At 41.6% G+C, this 27,882-nt stretch overlaps 1 protein-coding gene across 2 annotated transcripts; it reads left to right on the forward strand.

Moving 5' to 3' along the window:
* The first annotated feature begins 646 nt into the window (after nt 1–646).
* Nucleotides 647–27,582, forward strand: lmtk2 (lemur tyrosine kinase 2). Of its 2 annotated transcripts, none has more exons than XM_035180211.2 (14): nt 647–1,181; nt 7,917–8,050; nt 8,250–8,403; nt 8,742–8,818; nt 9,500–9,618; nt 9,935–10,022; nt 15,802–15,932; nt 18,882–18,966; nt 20,352–20,473; nt 20,958–21,107; nt 21,234–24,297; nt 24,402–24,534; nt 24,623–24,877; nt 25,386–27,582. In XM_035180211.2, the coding sequence occupies exons 1-14, from the start codon at nt 1,079–1,081 to the stop codon at nt 25,412–25,414; spliced, it is 4,644 nt and encodes a 1,547-aa protein (XP_035036102.1). In that variant the 5' UTR covers nt 647–1,078; the 3' UTR covers nt 25,415–27,582. The 2 variants fall into 2 exon arrangements, with proteins under 2 accessions (XP_035036102.1, XP_035036103.1); XM_035180212.2 differs by having other exon boundaries at nt 7,920–8,050.
* Nucleotides 27,583–27,882: the final 300 nt, after the last annotated feature.

The following is a 27,882-nucleotide window of genomic DNA, read 5'->3' on the forward strand; positions in this document are numbered from 1 at the left end:
CCCTTACACTTAAGTATCATTATCATAACACTTAAGTTATGCATGCTACTTATTACTAACTGATGCTTATTTTGACTTTTGCTGCTGTAATATTGTAAATGTCCCCATTGTGGGACTAATAAAGGATTATCTTATCTTATCTTATCTTATCTTATCTTATCTTATCTTATCTTATCTTATCTTATCTTGTCTTATCTTGTGTTATCTCATTTCTTTATGTCACCTCATAAAAAATCAGGTGCCTTGAAAGGGACTACAAACGCCATAATGTCATATTTTCAGCTATTATAATAAAATGTTTTATATTGTTATTGTTTTGCTGTGATTGGAAATAAGTCTAACATCCAAGATGCAGTGTCAATATGAAAGAAAAGTCACGATGCTTCAGTCAAATGTCCGCCTGTAAAACGCAGTGCGAAGGTTCACGAGTGTCCATAAAGAAATAAAGGTTGAATATAAACAGATGATCCCTTCTGACCAGCGCTGCCTCACATGTCTGACAAGTGACTTGGTGTAAAAAGGCTTTTCCTCAGCTTTGCTACAAAGCGCTGGATTTACAGGATCTCCACGCTGATTGGTTGCGAGTGTTTAAGCCCACGATTTCCTGCCTTGCCATTGGCTGTAGCCCGTGTCGGTCATCTGAAGACTTCCCGCCCCCTGTCAGTGACGTGAGTTGTGAGGAACATGGCGCTGTGGAGGAGGTTAGTCTGCTGACAGTCAGTCGGATTCATTTCCTGTAGCTGATGTCTTTTAATCCACATTAAGACAAACACATGAAAGATGATATTAAGGTGAGCGCTCGCCTCGTCTCCATGGAAACCGGGACACTACATCTGCTCGCGCTGTTTGCTGTCGTCAGCTGAAAAAATGTTAGCATTCCCCTGCTAGCTGGAGCTAGTTAGCTGGCTAAACAGCAAGTCGCCAAACAGACCGAAAATATGCGCGTTTATGTCGCCGACAATGACGTTAAACTCGTTGTAACCAATGACTGAGGCGGTTTATTTAGTAGCAAATCGGACATTTTTTGTTTAGGACGACGTTTCCAACCAGCTAACGTCTCGCTAGCTAAGCTAGGAGGATGGGGAGCCGCCATGGATATGTGTTGTTGCTCGCCAGTGGGATTCTGCTGTCGGCGGTCTGGCTGTCTGAAGGTGCTCCTCTTCGTCATCCTCACAAATCAGGTGAGACAGCGGACACACAGCTGCACCCCTGTTGGCTCAGTCACTGCCACTGATGCCATGTCCAGATGCTAACAGATGTGTTCCGCCAGCTAGCATCCGCTGGCTCGGGGGAAGCTGTTGCTAATCGGCAGCTAAAAGCTAACAACACAACACATCGTGCCTGTGTGGATATTGTTTTTCTGTGTGTGGACTGTTGCACCTACAGAGTTTCTTTATTTAGTCACATAGCTGGTAGAACAGCAGTTATATGTTTAATTCATATCGGCAGGGTCATGTTTAAGTTTAAGTTCAAGTTACATCATGTCATTGTCACGACTCTGCAAACAGCGAACTGTCTGGTAAACATTCCTGCAACAGGGCTCAGACAACACTTATTAACCAAGTCTAGTTCGATGTTGATTGATATTTAACTGAAATAAGTGAGTATCCAGGCGGCAGTGAGACATCTGAGTTAATATAACACAGCCTGTTGGAACAAAAGGTGCTGAGATGTTAACCTTTCAGTAGCGTGAGTGCATTCATTGACATATAACCACGTTTACAGGACAATAGGAAAGATGTTGCCACACCAGCATGGAAACGGTGTTTCTTCTTGTTTTGTAGTGAGCCTTGAATTCCTTTATGATGGTGATTATAGACTCACACTTTGACTTCGACGCATCACAAGTTTGTCATGGGTGTGATCGTTGGATCATTCAACGATGGGTAATTACTACAAGGAAGAAAATCCTTTGCTATTTGGTCAAACACTAGTTCGTTAAAAAAAACCATTGTTGCTATAGAGACTCCACGAGAAGCAGGGTGAAGTTGATTGTATGAAATGTGTACGACAGTGGATAAACAGAAAATTACATAACAGTGTTCTACTTATTTGCCTCATTAATCAAGTGAAATATTTCAAGAATTTGGTTGTTACACATTTGTTTCCCTTCAGTCTGAAGAACATACTTTTCAAGGGATTTTAAGAGTTTTCCAGAAAAAATGGGATTCAAGATATCACACATGAGTCGTGATCATTAAATAAATTGATGCGTTAAAGTCCAAGAATCCATTCTATGTAATGTAATGTAGTGGGTGCCATAAATGTGTTTGGAGACACAGGTGATCACTGTGATACATTTATTTTTGCAGCCGCTCTGAACAAGATGCTCGTCCACTGTAACCTGCTTCCTTGAGAGAACTGAATAGACAGAAACATGAATATATTGTAGTCAGGGTCAGTCATGTGTAACATATTCCAATCTTATCAGACCCAGTCAATGATTAACAATGGGGTTGTTTGCTCCATCATAACTCTACATACAGGATGGTGATGTCGCAATATGAGCATGATTTTTATGCTTTTGTGACATGGCAACCTGTCCTTTGCCCTGCTTGCCCAGGCCACATTTACCAGTGTGTACCAAGTATTATTCAATTTTTAAAAAGGTTTGATTTAGGTTAGAGATTGAAGAGATCACATGTATGGGATAATAACTAAACTTGTCACTTTGTCACGAATTTTTAAGTGACATGTTCTCTCGGGATAAAAAGGTAGATAGGTCAGCTTTAATGACGTTGTAGTAACAGTCAGGTGATAGTGGCATGTCTATCCTGTCAGTCAGGGTGGACATCAGTGTGTACCACCTCAAGCAGTAAGGGATGCTGCTATTACAAACAATTCTATGCTCTATGTTGCTGTCATAGAGCCTGTCACACTTATCCAGTTTCTCTTTTCATTCAACATCTTTTACAGCAAACAGGAGTTTTTGCAAACGTTTAATGAAAAAGGGCAGGACAGTCTTTTAGATATGGATCTGCACAAGGGCAGCACCAAGTATTGACGGCTTCATTTAATCTGAGTCTCGGTGCTTCCTGTCTCAGCAGACAGACAAATCTTATCCAGACCCAAACATAGCCAGACAATGCCATCCTCCATCCTAACTGATGGCACAGACATCCAGTGTTGTGTACACTTGTGGAAAAAACCTGCAGAAAGTGGGTCAGCTCCTCCTCTGCTAAATGCCTAATGAAATATGCAGTGGAACCAAAATAAGACCTGGCAGCTCCCTGTCGTATTGGTCCCAAAAACCAGTTGAGTCATTTGGAGGGACCCGCCAAGTCATAATATGAACCAATGACTCATAAAAGACCTAACCGAGGAGAAGTGATCCCATGTAGAGCTGCCGTGACCCAGCTCCTGTTTTGATCTGTCCAACTGCTGCTGGAACCCTGTTGCTCTGCTCAAACAGACAGAAGGTGTTTGGGTCAAAAAAGCAGCCTGCAATTACAGCCAAATGTTTTCACCGGATTAGGGCAGAGTTAAGCTTTTTATTAAAGCCAATTGTAATACTCTGTGAACGATCGCTTGGGTCAAAGATGCATTGTGTTTGTGTATGATATAAACGTAGGCATGCAACTGGGAAGCATCACATGACATTTTGGAGCTGACTGGAACAGGGCATTTTAATCCTGGTTTATCTCTTGCTTTTATGATGTTAGTGGTTGTAACTGTACGAGTCCACATTATGAAATAGTGCTGTATAATATTAGGCTGGTCCAATGCCAGGATCAAGCAACATGGTATCAGTTTTTATGTGAGATTTTTGTGAACAAATTTTAGCTTTGGGGAAAAACTAAATTTCTTCCAGCCGTTGGACCTATCCAGACCTTGGACCTCTCTCTCCTGAGAGATCTCATCACAAGTGGTCAGCACTAAGTATGTATGTCAACACCTGGCATTAAGCTGTGTCCTACTTGTATCTACTGTGACCACTTGTGATCAGACCTCACTTCCCTGCTCGATATGCAAATATACACATAAGTCGTTTGTGAATGATCAATTATGCTGTTGTTAGCCACTCTGAGGTTACAGATGTGTCTGTTGTCTATGTGTTTGTGTCTGTGAGCGAGAGAGAGAGAGAGAGTGGTAGAGACAGAGGAGTCAGGAGGGGCTGAGTAGGTGGTCCGTCATATGTTGCCCAGGACATTGCGTTCATGCAGCGAAGAGAATGTTACCACATGCGTCCCAGACCACCTCTGTATGTGGTCGAGTGATCGGATCTCAGGAAGCATTTGGGTGCGTTCAGACCTGTACCACTTGGGATTGGATCGCTCAGGACGAATGTTATTACCAGGTCTGAACGAGGTCTGTGAGGCAGCCCCATTCAGGGCTTTCCCAGTCACGGTGTGAGGCCCTGATGGTACTCATCTGGGTATAGTTCACTAATGCTAATGGAAGATGAATCTACCCGCCACAACTGTTCAGAGCTGTAAAGTGGGGAATATCCTTCAAATAGAGGTTTAGCCCAAAGTCGATCTTCATTTTACTTATGTTAAGCTAAGCCTCACTGTCACTTTCAGAAAATGTTTAATCTGTTCTCTTCGCTCAAAGGCGCAAGGCAGTGAAGGGAGGTTTTAGTTTTACATTAGCCATGTATCAACATTCCTAAAGGCCTGCTTAGTTTCTCTGTTATTCATCAGTAGTTCTTTTTCACAATGTCCTTTTTCTATGGTTTGGAAATCTACTATTTCCTGCCAGTGTTTTAGTTGTAGTCCTGTTGTAGTTTGCAACATTCAGTAGCTTCTATGAGACTAAGCAAGGCCCCTTATTTCCCTCCTGATCTCAACAACACATTATAAGATCAGAAACACTTTATTTTCACAGTTGTAAGGACATGGACAGTAAGAGCTCCATCCAGCAGATCTGAGTGTGGACAGAAGAGTGGTTTGTGTAATGAGTAAAAATAGCTGTGTTTCAGTCATTTCAATAATTAACAGTTTGCATCACGGTATGTCTCTTTCCTGTGGTAACTGTTGCAGAGCATGATCTGCAGTCTTAAAACTAATCTCAGGGGGTAGGTGAAACAAAATTCACCTTTTCAAGTGGACATCAGTTGTGGGGTTGTGATTCTGTATTTATTTTATATATATATATATATATATATATATATATATATTATATATATATATATATATATATATATATATATATATATAAATATATATATATATATATATATGACTGACATTTGTAAAGAAATCACATGTATATCACAACAGAGCGGATTGAGCAATCCTTTCTATTTCTGTCAGCCATGGTTTACTGTGGCAGACAATTAATCTTAATCATGGCTGACACATTGGATCATATTAGATCTAATGCGCCCCAGGGAACTTAATGATCGCTTCTCATCTGCTGGTGTTGTGCTCTCTGCATAGCCTGCATGCATATCTGACCAACAGTGGTCATACTTGTGGTAAGATCCTTTTGGTTGTCAGACTACTTATCATCCTCTACAACCTCCTGCAGGTTTATTTTGAGGGGATATTTTATCAATGAAAATCTTTGGGGACAGCAGAATTTGGTGCCAGGTTAATTAATTCAGTTCCGCACTTGACATTTGGCACTTTGGCCAGGGTGTGACCGAAGTTGCCACAATGTCGCCCTTGCAACTTGCATCATTACTATCTTTTAAGGTCTGTCCACACTCAAATGCCAAAACAGTAGGAAAACAGTTAAATCATTTCTTCTTTTACCTGTCTTTATTGGAAAATTAGCAACATTACAAATTGCGGTCATCTTTTGGTATGTATTATGTAAAATCCATAACAAACGTTTTTCTACTTATTAGAGTACACAATTTATTTATCAAAAAGATTGGCAAAAGGATACTAGAAGATCCGATACTGCTGCACTGAGAGAAGATCACATTATTAGTTTATACGAGTCAAGGTGACGGGAAAATTAGATTTTTAATATAACTGTGTTCAAGCTGACGTGGCATCATTTGGATATAGCTCTTTTTACAGCATCCACAGAACAATGTGAGCACAGTTTGAGATTGAATTGCTCTGGAAAAGCTCATGTTATTGAGAAAATTGAAAAATCCCAAACCGAGAGGAAATGATGCTCTTTTTTTTAAATATTAAGAGGCTTAGAGTAGATATACCGGCAGTAAGTCTGGTTGTTCATTTATTCCAAAGGACTCCGACTGTGCTGCAGTAATATCTCAAACCTTCATGTGCTGACGTGAAAACATGACACACCAAGGAGCCGGTTGTATTCGGCTGCTTTCATCCGTCGGGAATTTGTAGTTGAGCAGACGGAGACTCAGTAGGTGTTGATTCTCCCAATCACAGACAGGATGTACCTGAGGAGCTTTGACCAGTGGGAGACAGAACAAACACAGGGGAGGGGTGCCTCACACAAATCTTCCCTGGTCTTTCAGCACGCTCACCCACACATCATGCCATGTTGGGATATGATGTAACAGGCTGAGATTGTGTTTACATTTATTACAAAGTGATACAATATAATGGAATTAGACATGCATTTGGATTCAGGGAGTCTCGTACGTCGGCCGAGACGTCTCACACTAGGGCATTAATGTGAAACTCAAATGCAAAATCCACAACTCGAATACGAACAGAGATGATATCCTGAATGTAAGCATGAGGGATCGACTTGATTTGCTGCTGACTGTTCACACACTGTGACGACAGGAGTTGCAGTAGTAGTGACACTTGTCAAATGGACAATAGGAAATGAGCAGACGACATTTGGGAGATGAGGAAACGAGGTGGAGGGTGTGGTGAACGAGCTCGGTGACAAGCTCCCACTAACAGACAACAAAAGGTTGAGCTTTTGTCTGAACTATGAGAAACAAGACAGGCATTCTTTTTTTAAATACAGAAGATGAGCTCAAGATGAGCGTGAGAGAAAAAATCCATTTGCAGACAAGGCTATCACCAACACTTATAAATTCTGCTGTTGTAGTAGATCTTCTGATTATAAATAATAAAAGTGAAACACATGTGATTCATTGCTGACTTATCTCATGTCAAATCACATCTGGTGTAAATATGTTTTTGCTGCCTAATGCATCTGCTTTTTGCATGCTCTGCTTCTTTTCCTCTTGTAGCACATTATCTATGTTTCATACTTGAACATGCTGGAAAAAATGGTGATGCATTTTGTATGTGAAGCAGCCTCTGGAACAAAGGTGATGCACTGAACGGGAAAACGCTCTCAGTAGAATGGGAAAGCTTTTGCTGGGTAAATGCGTCCTGGCATAAGTGCAGCGAACGAGTATTACAGCTGAGCAGCGCAGTGGGTGTTGTTGCGAGGCTGCTGTCAGCCCTGACACTTGAACTGCTGGGCCAGCAGCATCCTCTTCGGCGCAGGCCCCCACCTGCTGTCACCACTGCTGCACCATCAGCTGCTTATCAGCCGGCAGAAACCCCCACAACCATTTCTCTGAATGGCTGATGAGGGACAGAGGTCGGGGTTTTTGGCCTCACATTTATTGTCATGTCATGTTTGCAGAAACTGTTAAAAGAAAACTCAGAGTGCATACTACAGAGGTTAAAAAAACACCTCTCGCAATGTTAAAGAAACCACATTTAAATAGCTTGGATTAGTGTCTGTCTTGCTCAGTGTTGCAGCTTTCCATTTGTTCGAGTTGCAAAGAGACAGAGCATAAGCTCAAGAATTTTCATTGAGAATACTGTGAGAGCACTGTGCAGGGTATTTTTGTTGTCAAGCTTAAATGTATCCCTGTTGTGGGTGGATTTAGAGAATAGAGCCAGCACACCCTCACTGGGCTGTGTTACTGTCAAATACCCTTATGTTTATGCTTGAAACTTAACAACCCTGTCAGGTACCTTCCCTTTACTCTATTCTGAATAAATTTTCAAATGCAGCTATAAATGTGAAGGATTGAACACAGTTTCTGTCTGTTTTTCTCACTTCAGCAGTAAGCAAAGGGGACACTGCTTCCACCTCGCTCTACCTGGCCTTGGTGGTGTCACTGACGGCGCTTGTGGTCCTGGTGGTGCTGCTGGTAAACTGCGTGACCTGCTGCAAGGAAAGGGAGATCAACTTCAAGGTGAGAGTCTCGTGAGGCAGGTAGCCAGACAGACACAACTCCACTGAATCCCATGTTAATACAGAGTGGGAATGGATTGTGATGGATGATCTGTGAATTTATGTGCTGTTATGGAAGATATACACTTATTTTTTGCACTCTTGTATCATAGCAAGTCTGTTTTGATCGCAATAATATTCTCCCCCTGATTTTTGTTTAGGAATTTGAGGACCACTTTGACGATGAGATCGACTTCACTCCACCGGCAGAGGACACGCCTTCTATGCAGTCTCCAGCCGAGGTGTACACCCTCGCTGTGTCCCCTGTGGCCCTACCTGGACCTCCACACCTCCAACCCCCTGCTCGCCTCACAGGTCAAACACACGCACACTCACTGACAAAAAGAGTTATACCATGTGGAATATGCATTCATCGCTTCAAACATTTAACATTAACATATCACATACATTGTGAATACATGTGAAAATGTCACATTGATCATATTTTTGAATAGATGGATTTTTGTTCTGTGCCTTTTAATTGAAACACATCTGATAAGGATGGTAACAAATATGCACTGCCCAATTTTCTGAAAAATAGCTCTGCAGTTTTCAGTTTGGTGATTTAAATCAATCAGACAAATTAAACTTGTCTCCCGATAAGACTTAAAAAGCCAGTTTAAATGACCATTACTTTGTGGTTGGTTTCACAGAGGGATCCACAAGCTTCCAGGTTGCACGTCACAATCTGAGTTACATCCAGGAGATCGGCAATGGCTGGTTTGGCCAGGTAAAATTTTGTTTCCTTTTTATTCACAGATGAAATGTTAAGTCAATGCAATGTTTGTTTGAATGGAGTTATTCTACGTGGCTTTTAAAGTAGAGAGCTGTGCTCTACAACAGGCTGGTTTTATTCTCTGAATCTATTATAAGTTGAGGTTTATGCAAATATACCACTTTTACTGCTGAGACTTCTACTACTACTTCTACTACTACTACTACTTATACTACTCTTCCTCAGACAAGGACATTTAATCGTAGTGATAGTTTTGTGCGTCACGTGACGCTGTTATGAACTGACACTGGGACAAAGTCATGTGACCATGTGACAGGCTTAGAACAACTACGAGTCTGGAATACATTCCAAATTTGTGATAATGACCTGCAAACAGTTGAGTTGAAGATTTGCCAAAAGTAACTAGTAAATCTACAATAAGTTTGGCAGATCATATGATTACTGAGCCATCTTGCAACTGCTAAAATGTTTGTATTATGACTGATGTTAGTGGCAGGTCCATACCAGTAGAATACAGATTTTCCCCTGATATGTCAGAGCTGTAGCCTTGTCAGTATTTCTCTCTGCAGTTGCTGGCTGCCACTGACCTCTTACAATGCAAATCATATGGACCTAGAGGAAGAAATGTTGCATGGGCATTTTGCATGTGTCTAATGTGTCTTTATGTATTAACAGGTCCTACTGAGTGAAATCTTCACAGATCCAGGTGGAGCCAGAGTGGTGGTGAAGGAGTTAAAAGCTAATGCAAGTGCCAAGGAGCAGAATGACTTCCTGCAGCAAGGAGATCCATACAGGTATATAGATTTTATTTTTATTTTTTAAACACTGTAACCCTGCTTGTCTGAGAACTGGGCTTAGTTAAGTATATTGTATTTAATTGATTATTGATAGTATTGACCTTATTTACTTTTGAGATATCAGTGAGATCATAGATATGTCTGTGGTGTGACATGCTCTGAGTCAAAAATAGCTTTCATTACATCACTGTAATGTTAGCAGCTCCCTCTACCTTTCTTCTCACACACTGCATCAGACTCCTTGAAAGTCTTAAAGATCTTATTCAAATGTTTTATTGTAAAGATTAGGCTTCATCTTATTTTATCTTTACAGAGTGCTGCAGCATCCAAACATCCTCCAGTGCCTAGGCCAGTGTGTGGAGGCCATTCCCTTCCTGCTCGTCTTTGAGTACTGTGAAATGGTGAGTGACCAAATGCGGGGCCTAAATATTATTTGTGTAAACAAATGCAAAATCACCCAGCTGTTAATTTACAGCTCTGTACAAAAGTTTTAGATTGTGTGAAAATAATTGAATAACATCAATAATTACATATTGATGTTCCATGTAAAAAAAAACAACACAAATTTAACATCATGCATGTTTTCTTCTATTGAACACGCATTCTTTCTGCACTTGTGATTGAGAGATGGTTTGTTTATTTTTGTCTATGTTAGCACTTCCTCACTTGGAAGGCTTCATTAATTGACAAATCTGACAATTGGCACTTGTCATTCTGTCAAGCTCACAAATTCATTGGGCTTGACCTCTTTAAATACCGTCCAGCAAGCCTGCATAGCTGACCGGCCCTGTCGACTACCTGTGCTGAAAGCTCTCCGTCTCAATCCCAACTTAGCTCTTAACACATTGAACTGTTTCAGACTCCACTATGGCAGCGGATTTATGCACTGTTTGTCTTTATCTGTCCTGTGTGGGCCGGGCTCTGACTGCAGCGAGCCCCCCCTCCCTCCTTATCAACTCCCCTCCTCCTGCTGAAGTCGCATAGCTTGTCTAAGCCTGGGACTTCTCACATTCCCACCTCGCCCAGTTAAGCAACAGGCTCCATTTACGCTCCTCTGGTGTCACTTCTACCAGTTGCTGTGTTTGTGCATTTTAATAGGCAGAACCTTGTGTATGTCGGAGACTGTTGATTTCAGTCTAAAGTAAAGGGAGCTGTTCCTGTGAGTGCCCACTGACTTGCAACGAAGCAATCTGTGTTACCTTAAAACTATACAACACTGTGTTTGTTTGATTTATTTTAATAGGACACATTTTTATGATAAAAAATGCAGTACTTAAAGTTGTTTAGCTTTTTGTGTCAAGTGCTCTCAGTCATTACTTTAATTTAGTAAACAGGATGGAAAACACAGCACAGGTGAAATCAGGCCAGTGTGTAATCAACACAAACAGTGATCATGTTACATTTGAAGGTGAGTTTGAAGTACAGCCCCAAGAATGGAGTCACCGTTCAGTAAACTTAAGCAGTAGTCCCAGCAAAAACTGCATAATTTGAGAGAGCCAGTATAATAAACACTACCATTACTTTTGCATATGCTTCAAATAATGATGAGAGCTATGCATTAAATAGGTGATAGGTGTTAAAACATTTTTTTGTCACTGTGGTTCTTCGTGGATACGTTTGTCCATTTTATGTGTGTTTATGTTTATGTGTTGACGACACTCAATGTTTTCAGCGTTTCCCATTGTCATGAACGGAATGCCTCAGCAAAGCCTTGAGGGAATTTCTTTGAGGTTTGGGAAAAACCATCAAAGAAGGAAGAATTGATAAGATTTTGGTGGTTAAGAGTCAATGTCACTGCATAAACAAAACACTTTTTTTGTCCATAACTCAGAAATTCAGTCACTAACTATGACGGAATTTTACACAAACACCCTTTGGCCAGTATTTAACAGTATAACTCATCAAAAGAAAGGGAGGTTGTGACTATATATTCAGCAATTTGACTGGTTGTTGGAGATTATCATTCAATTGAATAGAAAAGTACTGTACATCAAGAAAATGCACCTACATGTATGCAGATCTGACCAGGAAAGCTATCTGAAAACAAAGTAGCGCTACAGCTATTCTGAACAGTAGTAAATCACACCCAAGGGTGGAGTTGATCAGGAAAAGCAGGTAATTCTTCACATGTGAATCACTAACTTGTATTACAACCTCAGAAATAGCCACAGTCTATTTTCTTCAATACATGAGTTGAATCAGATGACACCTGTTATACTCGCAACTATAAAAGATTAATATTAGTGTGGGGGTGGGTGTCTTGGTGCACAAGATGGGCACTGGTCCACCCACTAACTGCTTGATGCCAAGATACTGTGTGCCCCTTTTTATTGTAACCATGAATGATCCATTCGAAGTTGATAAGAAAGCATTACACTCTTCTTTTGGCTTTAAATGTATGTAATGATAAATTAGCAGCACAGAGGCATAGACAGTTTGAATGTTTGCCACTTTCAATTTGCTTGCAGGAAAATGGAGCTGCATGTTGTTTAGGTGACACAAAATATTTAGACTAACCCCACCTCGCCTTCTCATATTTCCGACCTGGAAACCTGGTCCAGCAGGATCTAGTCCAACTCATCTAGCCAGACATTGCATACTATATATTTGTTTGGTTGGAGTATTGTCAGCTGCCCAGGCCTGGCCGGTGTCCTGGCATTGTGGTCTTTCCCTGCCAGCTCTAGTAACATCTCTGACAGGAGATGGAAAGGAGTCAAGGTGAATGACTTATCACAGGCATCTACCAGCCATTAGGAAAGATGCCATGACGAGAGCAGGTCCTGTTTGTTGAAGGTGATAATGTGTGAGGTTAGTGCAACTGAGTCAGGTCTAAACTCGTTATCTAGAGCCCAATAAAGAGTTTGGAGGACTTCATCCTTACACAATACGTGTCAACATGTCCAAGTTTCATTTGCACTGCCTCCACATAAAACTTAAATTCATGTAAAAACAAGTAGTGAGTCTGATATCTGGTTGCATTTACAGTTAAAGACGACTTGTCTGTGGCCTCTTAACTACTTCAGGCCTTGTCAATCATCCCCTAGATGTTGAAACATGTAATGTGACACTGCAGCTGTGCTGTGTACAAGGTGAATCCCAAAAAACTAATAGACAGGGGCGTTCCCAAAGACAGCCTGGTGATTGATGGTGTTTTTTTCTGTCCTGTATCACCCGTGCTGGGTAACCCTGACTCAAAGCATTTTAGACATTAAAATACATCAAGCAACTGGTGCAGAGGCCACAGAATGTCACATACTATAGTGTGAGTGACAGCTTCTAATGCATGGATCCCCTGTCTGGTGCCTGGCCAGGACCCTTCTCTGATTCAGGGTGTCGGACACTCGTTTGGCTTTTGCAAGTCGTTGATCATCTTTATTTATTATGGCTGTTAAAGCATCAATCCTCGCAAGGTGATGGAAGTGCTCTTTATGTTATTGTCATGGCATTCATGATGTAAGACTTAAAACACAGTCCGCCCTAAAGCCCACTGGACATTGTAATACACCTTGTGGGTAAAGCTGCCCTTATGTGGTTGCTGTCCTTATGGACATCTTTAGGCTAATTGGCATTTTCAGAATTTTCTCTAATAAATCAGAGTTCATTTGACAAAGCTGGCTGTTTGGTTACACTCTGCCTGGGTGATTGTGATTTTTATCTGGGTTTTTGTGTCGATGTGTTGATTTTCTTATTGAAATACCCTGGATTTCCCAGTTCTTTTAATGGCCCACTTGCTCATAAGTGATTACAAAAAATTGTCATAGCATAGCCTGCCTTTAATATCCACTAGCAGCTTGGGGGGCCACTTAAAATAGCTTGAAAATCATTATTTCTTTGACATACCTCAATCATGTGGTGGCTGAGCCAGATAATGGGATCTGGGAACTTGGCAGAGTCTGGTTTATTCATGTGTCAGACACAAGGCCTAATTGTTTTGGCCTTTCACCATTAATATTGTTTCATTAACAGCACTGGATCCTCCCACTGGAAGCTGGACCTAATCACCTGCTGTGGAGCCTTCACAAATAAAGACAGGCAGAGGATATCACTTACCATACATTCAATTTAGCTCTTCTGTGAAACCCCCTTCTCAGAGTTCCTCCCTCTTTTTTTGTTTTGCCTGTTTGGCTGAAGCGGCCATGGTCCAGCACTACGTTCCCGAATGTCTGTAACCGAGTGAGTGATAGTTTATTTTGCGATCAAGTTACACTATTGGTCAACAGAGTGACGTGCGACCGACTGAAGTTACACCAGCGGTCGGCCTGCTGTGTTTTTAGGGTTTACCCATTGGCTATTGCTCTTTCAAAATTATTTGGCACGGACAGTTTCTATTAATGGACCTTGTTTCAGACATATTTAGCTAGCCCTAACGCTAATCACCTATCAACAAACCTAACATCTTTTTAGACAAACCTTGAATACTTAACAAGGAAGACAGCGCGAGGCACACCTCTCTCTACAGCACAAGTGTCAGAGAGGCTGAGCAGCAGTTTGTTACTTAGTTGCATTAGATGGATGCAATGTGCCTTGTGACGGACAGAAGCTGCTTTCACACGTGGACTCTTACCCTGAACTTTTCCAGACATCACCTGCAGGACCTGTGTGAACACAAATCACCAAATCCAGACATTAAGCAGACTTTACTCTGCAAGCTCTGAGTACAAAGTCTGTGCAATGTCAGATTGAGCTGCTGAAACGGACTAAAACCCATCAGAATGCAAATACGATGCATGACGTCATTAATATGAATCAGAGTATATCAGTTCCACAACTCAGTTTTAACTTAGTTGTATGCTAGTGTACATATATGTGTGTGTATATGGGGTTAAATGTGGTAGAAGCACTTAAATATTGCTCGCATAAGAGGACTGATCTAAGCTGCTTTGCAGTGAGACAGCTCAGGGAGAAGTAAACTGCATGTGACTTGACATTTTGCACAAAAGGGCCTCCTATACTCTGTGACTCCAGTGTCTGTGTACAGTATGTTCTTAGTAGCTAATTCCTCAGGGGAACCTCAGTTCTGCTGGTTAATCAGCCCTCTCTTATGCTTTGACTCCGCGGTGATCATAATCTCCAAAACACACGTAACCTAAACGACACATTGCTTACACACTTAGGAAAATTTAAATAAGCAGATCAATAAAATGCACTCTCTCTCAAGTAGTTTCTGGTTTTGAACCAGCCAGCCAGCCGGGGGCCTTTCTGTGTGGAGTTTGCATGTTCTTCCTGTGCCTGCTTAAATTTCTTCCCACAGTCAAAACACAAGCAGGTTGATTGGAGTCTCTAAATTGCCCCTGGTTGGGAATGTGAGTGTAAATGTTTGTCTCTTTATGTCAGCCCTGTACCTCATCTCTCACTCAGTGCGAGCTGGGATTGGCACCAGCTCCTCCAGCTAGCCATGATAAGCGGTTTAGCTACGGTAACGCACAGATTTTTTTTTTGCACACACTGGAATATTAAAAGGCTCAAAGTACAGTATACTGTAATAGACAGCTCTCAACTGTTGTAGCGTCTGTTACATGCTGATGACTGATAACCACAGGTGTCTCCAGAAGTTCCCACGCAGCCCAGGGTTGGGAACCTGCACACAGCTGAGACCCTCGTTGAAATTTAGATTTACTGTCACTCAGGGCTCAGTTCCACCACTGTGATCTGAACCTCTTGTTTCAGATTCTCTTTCTTGTATCAGCTTCTCACATCACGGTGATCAGTCACATTGTTGAGACAAAATGCAGCATTCGATAAGACTTTTATTATCACTTTCTAACCGTACGTGTGTATAAGCCTGTGTTTGTTCATTGTGTTGGGTTGTAACTAATGCTCCAAGTGCCTCATCCTGCTTCACTTGATCTGTTATCACATCCACTCTTGAGAAACCCAACCAGATACAAGCACAGTAAATTTCACTGACGTGAGCTGGACTCTTTTATTTATAAACTCCTGTGACACAGCATAGAGGTCCATTAAACAGCTTTACCCTTATTTGGTGCTCTCACATCAGCAGTGAGAAGTGCTGAGGAGACAGGAACAGGGGAGCCTACTGCCCCTGTGTGGCGGTCTCTGCACAATGCATTCTAATAAGACACCTTGTTAAATTCCCTCTGTAGCTGTAATTCAATGACGGTTGACTGTTTACCTTTGATACTGATGAGCTAATGAATGTGTGTGTGTGTGTGTTTGCAGGGGGATTTGCGGGGCTATCTGTCTCAGCAGGACTGGATGTTCCGGAATGCTGAGTTACTGCAGCTGCAGAGGATGGCCTGTGAAATTGCTGCTGGCGTCACTCACCTCCACAAACACAACTTCCTGCACAGGTAGCACTTCAGAATTGCAACACTACAGTAAACGCTCAGGTTTTATTCCCACTTAGCTCAGCATTGCCATAAACACTAAAACACTAAGATAAGATAAGATAAGATGATGTCCTCCTCTCACAGATTCTTTACTTTATCTTTTTGTGCCTCAGTTTGATTTACTGAATGAATAAATAGATGTCGATTACATATACGTAGGTTACACATTTAGTTGTCTTATTATCATGACCTTAACATGTCCATTTCAATAAATTAAAACTTAATACATATTATATCAAGATAATTTCAGCTTATTAAAATCATGTCTCATCACATATAATTCACTTTTATATTGTTGCCCCAAATGTTCAGATCAACGAATACTGTTGCACCTTTTTCTTGCTATCTGATACATATGTAGTGTCTCGCAACTGACAAGAGTCATAAAGCATGTAAGATATGATAGTTAAGACTTATGTCAACTGTTGGTTTTACTTAAGTGCTTACTGTCCAACCCGTCGCAGGAGTAACGGTGTTCTCCAAAAAAGGTCTGTGTAGCACAGAGGTTCCGTTTCATTTTTACCCCAGTGAGTACAGGATGTCTGGCCACTAGCAGCCAGCAGGGCAAAGGGGGTGTTGGAAATGTGTGGCTTGAGGGCAACACACGATGCGCAGCTCATCAGCTCTAGTTTGCATGCTCAGAATAAGCTCAGAGGGTTCCAATTACACAGCTCCCATGCATTGCCACAGTGTCAGCTGTCCGCTGCCAGAAGGATATGATGATTCTGCGCTTTGCATGTAAAAGGATAGCCTCGTATTGGGCCTTGTTACAACCCAGAGGAAGTTCTACAGGCTTCCCTCCATTTGAACTAATTTAACTGAAACTCATTTAATCGAAAGTGATATATAATTTTGAGTTTATGCACAAATATTAAAATAATACAAAATATTTCTCTGGCTCTTTTAACAAAAAAATATTAAAACAATGTTACAGAAACTGAGTTCAACCCCACATGCTGACAGAAGTGACTGAAGGGCTGTTGATGGTACAAGCACCACAGACCCTGGTGCTGTGTGGGCTGATATCCAAAGCTGAAACTTCAGCGGTGGTGCTGCAGAAGAGCAAACACACACAATGTGCTGTGTGTCATGACTGAATGTTCTCATTCACAAACCGTAGAGGGAAGCAGGAACACGAATAACCTTTGTTGAGATTTATTATTTTGCCACCAGAAACTCAAAAGCTTATTTTAAGTTAATGTTCATTCAATACTTATACTAGCAATAATATTGCAATTAGATTGTTTTACTGATATTAACTCAGCCTTAATCACATCTTACATGTTTGACTAAAATTGAGAGTTCTCATTAATCCAGCACTCCTTCAGAGTTTCATCTGATTTCATAGTATGTTTTGCCTTTTCCCTTTTTGTAGGAAGTACAATTACGTCCGTCTGTAAGAAGTAATTTTCAAACAGTTTTCTACTAATGTCTTTATTTGTACATTTTTCATTTACTGACTGGAGGAGAATAATCATTAGATTTTTTGTCTAAGGTGCAGATTCAACTTCTCTTAGCCCTTTAAACATATTTGCATTAATTATATCACTAAAGAATAGTCACAACGAATAATTTGAATAATGTTAGTTGCTAATCATTTTATTTATTAATAATTATAACTGTGAACTTGTCAATTGATCATTTAGATTGTGAAAAAAGTACTGAAAAATTTACCATTGAGTGACATTTTCACATATCTTGTTTTCAAACAAAAGTCGCAAACACCCAAATATTCAGTTTGGGATTATTTTTCTGTCGAGCAACTAACAAACTAGACATTTTTAGGAGGTTTTATGTTTATTCTTTGTTGACAATAGTGCAAACATTTCAATATTTAGTCCAGTTACAGGGTGCAGTCCTTCCAAACTGAATGAAGAGAAGATGATCGACTTTCCGTTTTTTTATTGAAAATGTAAACATCATGAAACATTTTCTGAAAGGTGATTATCAACAATTATTGGTAGTGTATGTTTTTTTTAACCACTGTGTCACTCAGACTCTAAAATGAAAGGTTGTTTCCTTTTCCTCTTGAACACGGATGATGTCATTTAACGGTTTAAATAAAGTTGCACCAAGCCGCACGGGTGTCTTATGGTATGGGAGCGTCCACTACCGCGCTACGCATTAGCCTTGTAGGGTTAAGATGTTGGACCTGTTTCCCTCCTGCCGTGTTACTGTATGTTGGGCCCTCAGCCAACAGCAGGGGGACAGGAGGGTTTAAAATAAATCTCCATCAATCTTACAGCGGTTTCAGCGGGTCTGACTGTAGCTTGGCCATATGCACACAAGAACATTGGTGTCAGCAGTGTTTGTTGTTAGGCGGGTAAAATGGACTTGGAACTTGTGCACAGGGAATACCTCGGGGCTAATGGGAAACCAAAGCCGGTCACCTCATTCAGAGTGAATGAACTACCATATGTCTGCTTAACGTGCAGCGACAGCCCCATGGCCTCTTACACCCTCTCCTGGGCGACACACAAAAGGTTTAGATAGCTTGTGTTTCGCTCTAGAAAACTACCCTGCTGCTGTATGCATAAGTCCGGAATAGCCCCTGTATGAGTGTTGTTGCAAAGTGGAGAACAGAGGTGAATAAGGTCACGTTATATATATTATATTTCCTGTAGTTGCCAAAGTTATTGAGGCTCCTTGACAGTTTCCTCTGTCCTTGATTCTTGCACTGTAGCCGTAGCCTTTGAGGTTAAGAGTATATTATGGTAGATTCCTTTTCGTTTTCTACACACTGAACACCAGCCAAATAATGATGCTCAGGCAAAAAAATGGCAAGAACAAACCCCTTCTGGTTATTTGTCTAGCAGTCTTCCGAATGACTTGAGTGATTTGGTAAATATTGAGCCCATAAAGAATCTAACAAACTTCTATCTGTTTTGTTTTTTTGTCCATCCTCTCTAGTGATTTGGCTCTGAGGAACTGCTACCTGACGGCAGATCTTACTGTCAGAGTAGGAGACTATGGAATTGGACCCTACAGATACAAAGTAAGCTGTAACTCTTTTTCTGTTTCTGACATTTCTGCATAGAGATTAATTCATTTCACTACTATCTTATGAATCTGTATATTCTGACCAGGTCCAGTTCACACAAACACACAAGATGGGTGTATTTCTTTTAGTTTTACTGCTAAATAAGGTTTCTGAAACACTGCCTCAACCTTGTGCGCATTGAATAAATGCACCAAATGAAAAGACCCCTGAATTCTGTATAGCTCTCCTAGTGCCCGCTAGGTGCTAGCAATCCAGAGCTGCATTAAGGCCCTGTGAGGTTAACAGCACCATCTGGAGTCTTTGTAAAGTATCAAGAGACAAATATACATGCAGGGATTTGTGAGTGAGTGAGATCAGTCAGTGAAAACACTATCTGAGTGATGTTTGTTTGATTAAAAATTTTTTTGGAAGAAGACATTTTAAGACTGATCCAGTAATTTATCATGAACATTGGTAAATTCATTGGAGTGTCTCAATTATCAGATTATCTTTTTAGCCTAAAAATCGACATTTGCAGTGAAATGGAAATCCTAATATGTTAAACATAGAACACATGTAAATTACATAAAGTTGGAGCTTTCAAACTGTTGTTAAGTTTGGGTGAAGTAAAGGCAAAAACATGCTTCAAGTAGCACTACCAATGCCAAATCATCCTACGGACGAGTTTATTGTAAGAAGATTCTACATTTACCAAATTTAACAAATTCAGATTCCTTAATAAAATAGTCGAGAGGTACTCCACTCATGGGGCTTATGTATTTAAGATGCTCATCTGAAGTCTGGTTATTTGTTGAGCTTAAATCCCAACGCCAGCTCCCGTTGAGGTGAAAATGAATGTTGTTCATTGTCGCAGATGTTTTGCTTTTGATCAACTGCTTATTTCACTGAAGAATTAACATTGTTCTTCTCTTGTAACTTGCTGCCTGCTACATACGTCCTAAGGCAACTCTCTCTGATGTATGCATTCCTCAAATACTGCTGATCTGACAGTTTGGCTGTCTGAATGTAATACTCAGAAGGTCACCCAGTGAATCTATTTCTGTAAAGAAAGGGAGAGGCAAAGTGAGAGCACACTGCCTCAATGAGAACTAATGTACAGTATGTACACTTTTTTACACTCTTTTATTGAATATTTTTTCTTTTTTTGACTCAAAAAAGAAATACCAGCAGCAACAACAATTGCTGAGCACATGTCATCCATAAACCTGCATCTAACAAACGCATACATTATGAAATCTGAATAGGAATAATAAAACAAATACTTACTGACTGTTCTGAATACATTGTCCATTTTCTCCATCTTGCAATGTACTCATCCTTTGTTGTTCAGGTATTTCCAGAGTCAACTGATTATTGAAATGTTGATAATGTTGTTACAGGAGGATTACATCATCACTGAGGATGATGTGTTTGCTCCGCTTCGCTGGTTGGCTCCTGAGCTGGTGGGTGAACGCCACGGGGGTGTGATCACTATAGAACAGACCAAGCCCAGCAATGTGTGGTAGGTTCATGACCACAGCTCTACACTGACAACTGGTGACTTAAAAAAAAACTCATAATTCAAAAGCCCTTTCTGCTTATAACACTTTATAAATCCCCCAAAAATCCAACTAATGTCCAAAAAAAGGTAAAGGGACATTTAAAACTGCAACACTTCTGCATCTCTCCATATTGTATAGTTCTCTCAGCCCCTCACTGACTTCATGACCCATTGCCCAACTTCAATCCATAAATTTCAGAATGGCGTAAGTCAGTTCTGGTTCCAAAGGCCAGATTTCCCCCTGATTGAAAATATGTTTTAAAATGATCCTCAACTGAAGAGAAACTCATAGTGAAGTGTTTGAATTAGGCCCTGATTATACTTACTTCACAAATCATGTAGTTTGTTTAATACCAACTGTTCTCTTGGCTTTGGATATTCGTAACAACACACCTCTTGACCTGCAATAAATTCCAACAGCTAATTTGTCCTCCCCCGTCTGCAGGGCCTTGGGGGTGACGTTGTGGGAGCTCTTTGAGAGCGCAACGCAGCCGTATCCACATCTGTCTGACCGCGAGGTTCTCAATCATGTGATCAAGGAACAACAAGTCAAACTCTTCAAGCCACAGTTGGAGCTGCCCTATTCTGACAGATGGTGAGTCTGTGTGTAAAATGTGTATTAGAATAAATTGTGTAAAAATAGTGCAGTCAAAAATGAGAAACAAACAAGTATTTGGTCATTGGAAAGAGAAGGAGACGTCTGATTCATGTGTAATTGCAGGTTCGAGGTCCTGCAGTTCTGCTGGCTGTCCCCAGAAAAGCGGGCTACAGCAGAGGAAGTGCACCGTTTGCTCATCTACCTGCGCATGCAAGGCCAGAAGGACATAGAAGAAGATTTTGAGCAACGCTGGGATGCTCTCAAGCCCAACCCCTCCACACGGCAGACCACTATTAGCCATTCCTCATTCCCTATCTTGGAACAGTTTGCTGATGATGCCCTGCGACAAGAGATCGATGAGGTTCTGACCGTCACTGAAACTAGCAAAGGTCTCAGCTTTGAGTATGTTTGGGAGGCAGCTAAGCATGACCACTATGAAGGCAGCCATGGTCGCTCAGGCATGGACACAACATTGAACTACCACAGCATGTTCTTTCCTGCTTCCAGTGAAGATATCCAGGCCCATTTCCCTGAGCTGGAAGGTAGAGCAGTGGGCACAGAAAGTGGTAACACTCCATCAGGAATACCTGGGATTGTACCAGTGTTTGATGCACAAAAGCCATGCAATGGAAATGAATATTACATACAACTAGAAGAACAAGGGGAGAGCAATGTTGGGGTAGATGGGAACAGAGGACAAGTCATGGACTACAGTTCAGGCCGGCAAGATTTTGTTGTTCTCCAAGATGTCCGTCTGGATGAGTCCAGCACTGATGCTGACTTTTTCCACCAAAGCATTGACTCCAAGGATTCCTATTTACCAGACAGTCACATATGGTCATCTCTTGAAAATGACAGCCCATATCACACCAACATTTTTACAGAGGGAGGGTCCAAGCAAGAGGATTCCCCTTCCTGGACACAGACTTTTATGGAGCTTCCAGAGCGCAACGGGAACCCTTTCCACAAAGGTTTACCTTTGGACATTCAAGATGCAGATGACGATAAATCCTATGGGAGTTCTTTTTTAGAGGATCATTCAGAAGCCACTCAGCGGGTAGATCCTGTGAAAGGGGACCAGGAAAACACAGATATGATGGTGCTTCTGAACACTGATAAACTAGCAGACAACTTTATGTTTCTCACAGAGCAGAACCTGATGAAAGATGGATCAAGTTTCTTAAGTCCACAGCAGAATTTTCTTTCACCTGGCGTAGCCCACCAACCTGAAGACACATTCAAAATGCGTTCTTGGGACAATCTTGAGACTTTAGGCAGCTTAGACACAGCAGATACTTATTCCAATCCTGCAGCAAGTAGCACATCCTCAAGACAGACACTTGTAGACTCTCCACATTCTAGCTTTGGGGAGTTTAGTCAGTCTCTGGTAGAAAATAAAACACTGGTGCCTTCCATTACAGTGGTCACAGACGATAACACAAGCAACCAGCTGCCAGTTAGAAATAGCTCTTCCACCGAAGACCTTGGTCTGCTGCAAGCCTCAGACAGAGGTGTAGACTCCGGTTTTGATTCTACCTCAGAAAGGTTTGAGGTTGTCATTAGTCAAAGTGATGCCCACAGCCCTGCATTCTCTGAAAGTGCCACTATAGACTCATGGTGCACAGATGCCAAAATTCCCAGCCTTGAAGTCGACCTTGGAACCTCAAAGGATAGTGCTCCACTTGTAGGCAGTGAAATGCCTGAAAACTTGGAAGTCCAAGTCTTGTCCTCAGACATCGGACACAGTGAAGACCTTACAAGCAACGATCTGTTGAGTGAACTTCTCGAGGATGCAGATATAGAACTGGAAACCACTCTGTCTGACCATGAAGAATCCTTTGTGGATACTAACGGAGAACCTCTTGTCAGATCTTCTCTGTTGGTCTCTGGGCCATCGTTGGACCAGATCAGCCAGGACAGTTTACTGGATGACAGTATGTCCACCACTCTACCAACTATAGATAATTCAGCAGAGACACCAGACTCTCTCGACTCCCTTGATATCCACCGACTTGGGGAACCGGGGGAAGAGCTGAATGGTCAAATAGCTCAACACAAACTCCAGCCTCCACACAAAATATCAGACAGTGGGTATGAGACAGAGAACCTGGAGTCTCCTGAATGGAACTTTCAGGCTAATGCCACAGTCGACTCCCCCGTCAAAAACGGCACGAATGTTGCCAAAGAAGAAGAGGAGACGGAAGAGTGCACTGCTGCAGCAAATCTGGTTCCACCAGAAATCATCATTTCTGAAGTAGAAGTTGTTCCAGATACTCATAGTGAGGATGCTGCTGAAGCCCAGCAGCCTGATCAGGTACCTCCTGCTCAGGACCTGCCCATGGGCAGTAACTACAGAGACTCTGCCTACTTCTCAGACAATGAGTCAGAACCTGAGAAGAAGTCTGAAGAGTCTGGAGTTTCTGCTGAAGTCCCGTGGCTGAGGAACTCAATTGACGAGGGCAGCAAACCCTCTGCAGGTCCAGCACTGGAGCTTCACGGGGATAGCGATATAGATTCTTTAATGTCTCAGCAGAAATCTTCTGGAGCTGCTGAAACACAAGCTGAGGCAGAAGAAAAACCTACTATTCATGTTTGGGGCCTGTTTTCAAAGGTAGATTCAGACATCACAGAGAAACGTGAGGGGGAGGCAACCATCAGCCCTAATGAAGATGAAAACAAATCTGACTTTATCAAGGACGCAACAACAACTCCCGATCAACCAGACCAGTCTACAGATCCAGAAACCTCAATTCCACTTCCCTCTGCTGCTCCATCAAAGCAGGAGAACGCAGTTCACGCTAAACTAACCAGGACCTACGCCAGTGATAGTCATAAAATAAGAGAGTCGGACGTGGAGGGGCGTTACCTGGGGCGGCGGGACGGCTCAGGATTAGATGTGCAGGAGGATGGCGTGGATGCCGATGAGGAGGACGAGAACAGTGATGACTCCGACGATGACGTCCGTGCGTATCGGCTGCACAGCTCCAGCTCAGAAAGCGAGGATGACACCGTGCATCCGGTGCCGCTCATTGTCTCAGATGACAGTAGAGCGAAGAACCTGAAGAGCTTGTTGAAACCCACCGCTCTGAACGCAGAGTCATCGTCATTTTCTTCAAGGAGCAATGCCGATAACTCCAGACGAGCTGTGTCCTTCTTCGACGATGTCACTGTCTACCTGTTTGACCAGGTAAAGCATTATCTGTTTAGGGTTAGGGTTGGAGTCTTGTGTTTGCATCTACTAAGACGACGTGTGCAGCCATTCTGATTAACCTGTTATGCCCTCTGATGTAGGAGACTCCCACCAAGGAGCTGGCTGACCATTCTTCAGGTTTAAACAGTCAGGTACCAGAGTTCAGCAGCCCAGTGTCCACTGCCAGCTACCTAAACCGGTTCACCAACTCTGAAAGCTCCACGGATGAAGAGGGTAACACTAAAACACACCAAATGGATGCAGCTACGGGAAATGTGTCTCTGCCATTACATGTCGTGACTTGTTCGTTGGTTCCCTGCAGGTGGTGGTTTTGAGTGGGACGATGACTTCTCCTCCCCTTCACCAGCCTTCCTGCCCCAGACGGATAAAGACCCATTATCTAAGGCGATGTCTTCATCTGCGGCATCTCGCTTTTCCTCTCCGCCGCCGGCAGCAGGGCGCATGCTGGAGCCCAGCTGGAGCGGCTCCTCCAACTACTCCCGTTTCTCCATCTCACCCGCCAGCATCGCTAGCTTCTCCCTCACACATCTTACCGACTCCGACATCGAACAAGGAGGCGAGTTGAGCATTGTGTTCAAGAAATAGTTTGAGATGAGAATATCAGTACCAGTCTCGTGTGTGTGTACGGTAAATTTCAAGCTTTTCCAGGTAGCTACTTAGCTTAGCATAAGCTAAAGTCTCTGTAGGCTGCTTGGAATTTTCTCTGTAATAACAAGATAACATGATTTAACATGCTAATTATGGAGCCTTAGAGGTGAAGGTGGGTGGATTTGTTAGAACCAAGCTGTTAGCCAAACAGAGCTATCCAAATAACAAAACAGACAAGTGTAGTTCACAAAATAATAAATTAGTCCTCCAAAATGATTTTTTTAATTTTTAATATATATGCATTTCCTGGTTCAAATAAATGAAGATATTTGATTTTACTAATTATTGACATCTTAAATGTGTTTTTAAGATTTTAAATGTACCATGTTCTTTAGTTCTTAAAATAATATGAAATAGTCAAGCTTGAGTGATATTCAGTTGTTTAAACTCTCTTCTTATTCTTTACTTCACCACAGGAAGCAGTGAAGATGGAGAAAAAGACTAGTGTGATAAATGAAGGGACCCCTGACCGTCACACTACTCAGAAATGAACTTGAATCGCACTTTTTGGGGAATGGACATCATCTTATTGAGGACGCAGGGCACGTCTCGTGGGGCGAACCGTGGAGGCTTCTCTCAGGCAGAACTGTTCTTCATGGAGCCGCTCATGACAACAAAGGCTGTGAAATGACTTTCAGCGAACACAGACGGACGAGGCCCAGTCCCAGCCTGAGTCACATCACCTCTCCAGCTACATCAGTGTGTGTGATTTCAGTTCAGTGCAATTACACTTTGGAATATAAAAAAAATAAAACAGAAAAAAAGAGACGACAGAAAATGACTACAAACGGGCCGAGCTTCTAAATGTTTGCTTTAAAGACTCGTCGAGCTCATTCCAAGTGTTTGGCTGCTTCTTTTTGTTGTGTGTCTAAGTGCACTCCTTCTCCAGGACTTTTGCGTCACCAAAAAAAAAAAAGACTTTATATGTTCTCTGTTAACTGACACACTGGGCTGGCAAAGCTCTCACTACAGCCGATTAGGAATAAGCTCTTTTGATTTCAGCTGATGTAAAACTGAAGATTCAAGCTGTTTCTGCACCATTGTTGATTTTGCTCCTTCATGTTGTGCGATTATTTCAGTGGCTGCCTTTTTTATTTTCTGGAAAGAGTGATTCATTTTTTGTAACCTTTTATTTTCTTTTTGGGTGTAGTCACTATCTCCTAAATGGAGAGAAACTGTGGTATCCTTCTGTAGCAGGTTGAAAGTTAGGAAGCACCATCCACACACACAGAGGATGACTGGATAATCATCAACCCCTCATCTGCAGAGGTGACGCACTGTACGCTCCTTCATCTGTGTTTGAAAGGAGCGTTTACAGTAAGTAGTTTCATATTTTTGAGACATCTCGGTAAGAATTGTGGCCGGTATTTGACAAGAATTGTCATATTAATCCTTAACAGTGGGGAGGAAAAAGCTCAAACAAGTTATTTATGTTGCAACGCTTCATTTTATGCTCTGAAACGTGCAGGAAGCTGCTCGGACGGTTCTCGTCTCAACTCCTCGTCACTCGGTCTCATCACATTCGCCGTCGATGTCGTAAAGACAACTTCACTATCACTACGAAATTTCTAATCACACGTCAAGTGAGATTGTAAAAAAAAAAAAAGTTTTGAGATTTTATTTTTAAATGTCAGAATGAAGAAATGTGTTGAGCTGTTTGGTTACAGATGTGCAATGAATTCCATGTATCGGGTGAAAATTGCGGAGGAGGTCATAGGATGATCTGGTGAAACGTGGCGGCGTTTCTTAAGTAACGTGCAGGGACTTATTAAAGCTTCATAAAAAAAAATGTCACTACTAGAACAAATAACACTGCTGCTTTTATCAGAGTTGTCTGCCTTTTGTTTTTTTTACTGTGTCAAACTTTATGAACCTGTTCAGATGGCATTCTCCTCCTAAAGGACCCTGATTGAGCAGTTTGCAGGCCACCCGTCGTCTCTGTGGCTGTGCAGGGTTGTACAGCTACAGGAAGGTTTTCTGTACAGGTTTTCATGTACAGCTATAAACTCGGTTCTTTGAAAACTGTAAGTTCTACAAATACTGTATGGTTCTCTCCTTTCAATGGCTCGAATCATGTTAGATTTCACCTGGGGAACAGCTATACTCCACCTGTAGTAGTTAGTCACCATCTCCCTCCGCCCCGTACAGAAGGCACTGTATCTTAGACGATGTTAACCTCTGTTTAAAAACCAGCAGCCTGTGCTTCAGTTAAACTTGAACATTTATTTAAGGAAAATTATGTTTTATTTGACTACAGTATACATTTTTGCTTAATCTTGCACATTTGAAAAATGTAACTTAATGTTGAACTGTTCCGATGTGTATATAAATGTTAATTTTTTTTTGTCTGTAAATGGGAAATGATGTAACTTGAGTTGTAGGTATGAGGTTTCATTTTGTAACTTAAAGCTGAGTCGATCAGAGGAACATATCAGTCGTTGGCTAAAAAGCAGTTAAATTAAGACGAGGAGAAGCGGACGTGGAACTCATTGTCCTTTAAACGTGTAGATTTTAAAGATATTTTTACTTCATATTGATCATGCTTAGTGTAATTTAATGAAATGTTTATAATTACACTGTTTAATATGAAAATAAATGCAAATGAACTTCTAATTTAGTTGTTGATTGATTGTCTCTGTGTCTTAGCCGCACATAGTAAGTCTGCGTGAAGGAGCTTGGTGGTTTTCTCAGACCAGGACTGAACCAAAGCTGCAAAACCCTGGTACATGTGACAGCTGGTATAAATATGAGTATTTTTTTCTGTATTCATTCTTCAGCTGCAGTTTACCAGTGGTTTTCAGAACTATTTTGCTTGTTACACGCTAAAAAACAGCAGCCTGCTGTGAAAGGTCAGACGCCCGTCACCACATAGACACAAGACTATTTTCCCTCTTTCTTCTCCCGTTAATCATC

This window comes from Hippoglossus stenolepis, chromosome 16 (genome assembly GCF_022539355.2).
Source record: "Hippoglossus stenolepis isolate QCI-W04-F060 chromosome 16, HSTE1.2, whole genome shotgun sequence".
Taxonomy (NCBI): domain Eukaryota; kingdom Metazoa; phylum Chordata; class Actinopteri; order Pleuronectiformes; family Pleuronectidae; genus Hippoglossus; species Hippoglossus stenolepis.

Coding starts and splice junctions, on each gene's coding strand:
- lmtk2 (XM_035180211.2), top strand. CDS start 1,079: ATGGGGAGCCGCCATGGATATGTGTTGTTGCTCGCCAGTGGGATTCTG. Junction 8,404..8,741: donor ACCCCCTGCTCGCCTCACAG/GTCAAACACACG, acceptor TTGGTTTCACAG/AGGGATCCACAAGCTTCCAG. Junction 21,108..21,233: donor CTGCCCTATTCTGACAGATG/GTGAGTCTGTGT, acceptor GTGTAATTGCAG/GTTCGAGGTCCTGCAGTTCT.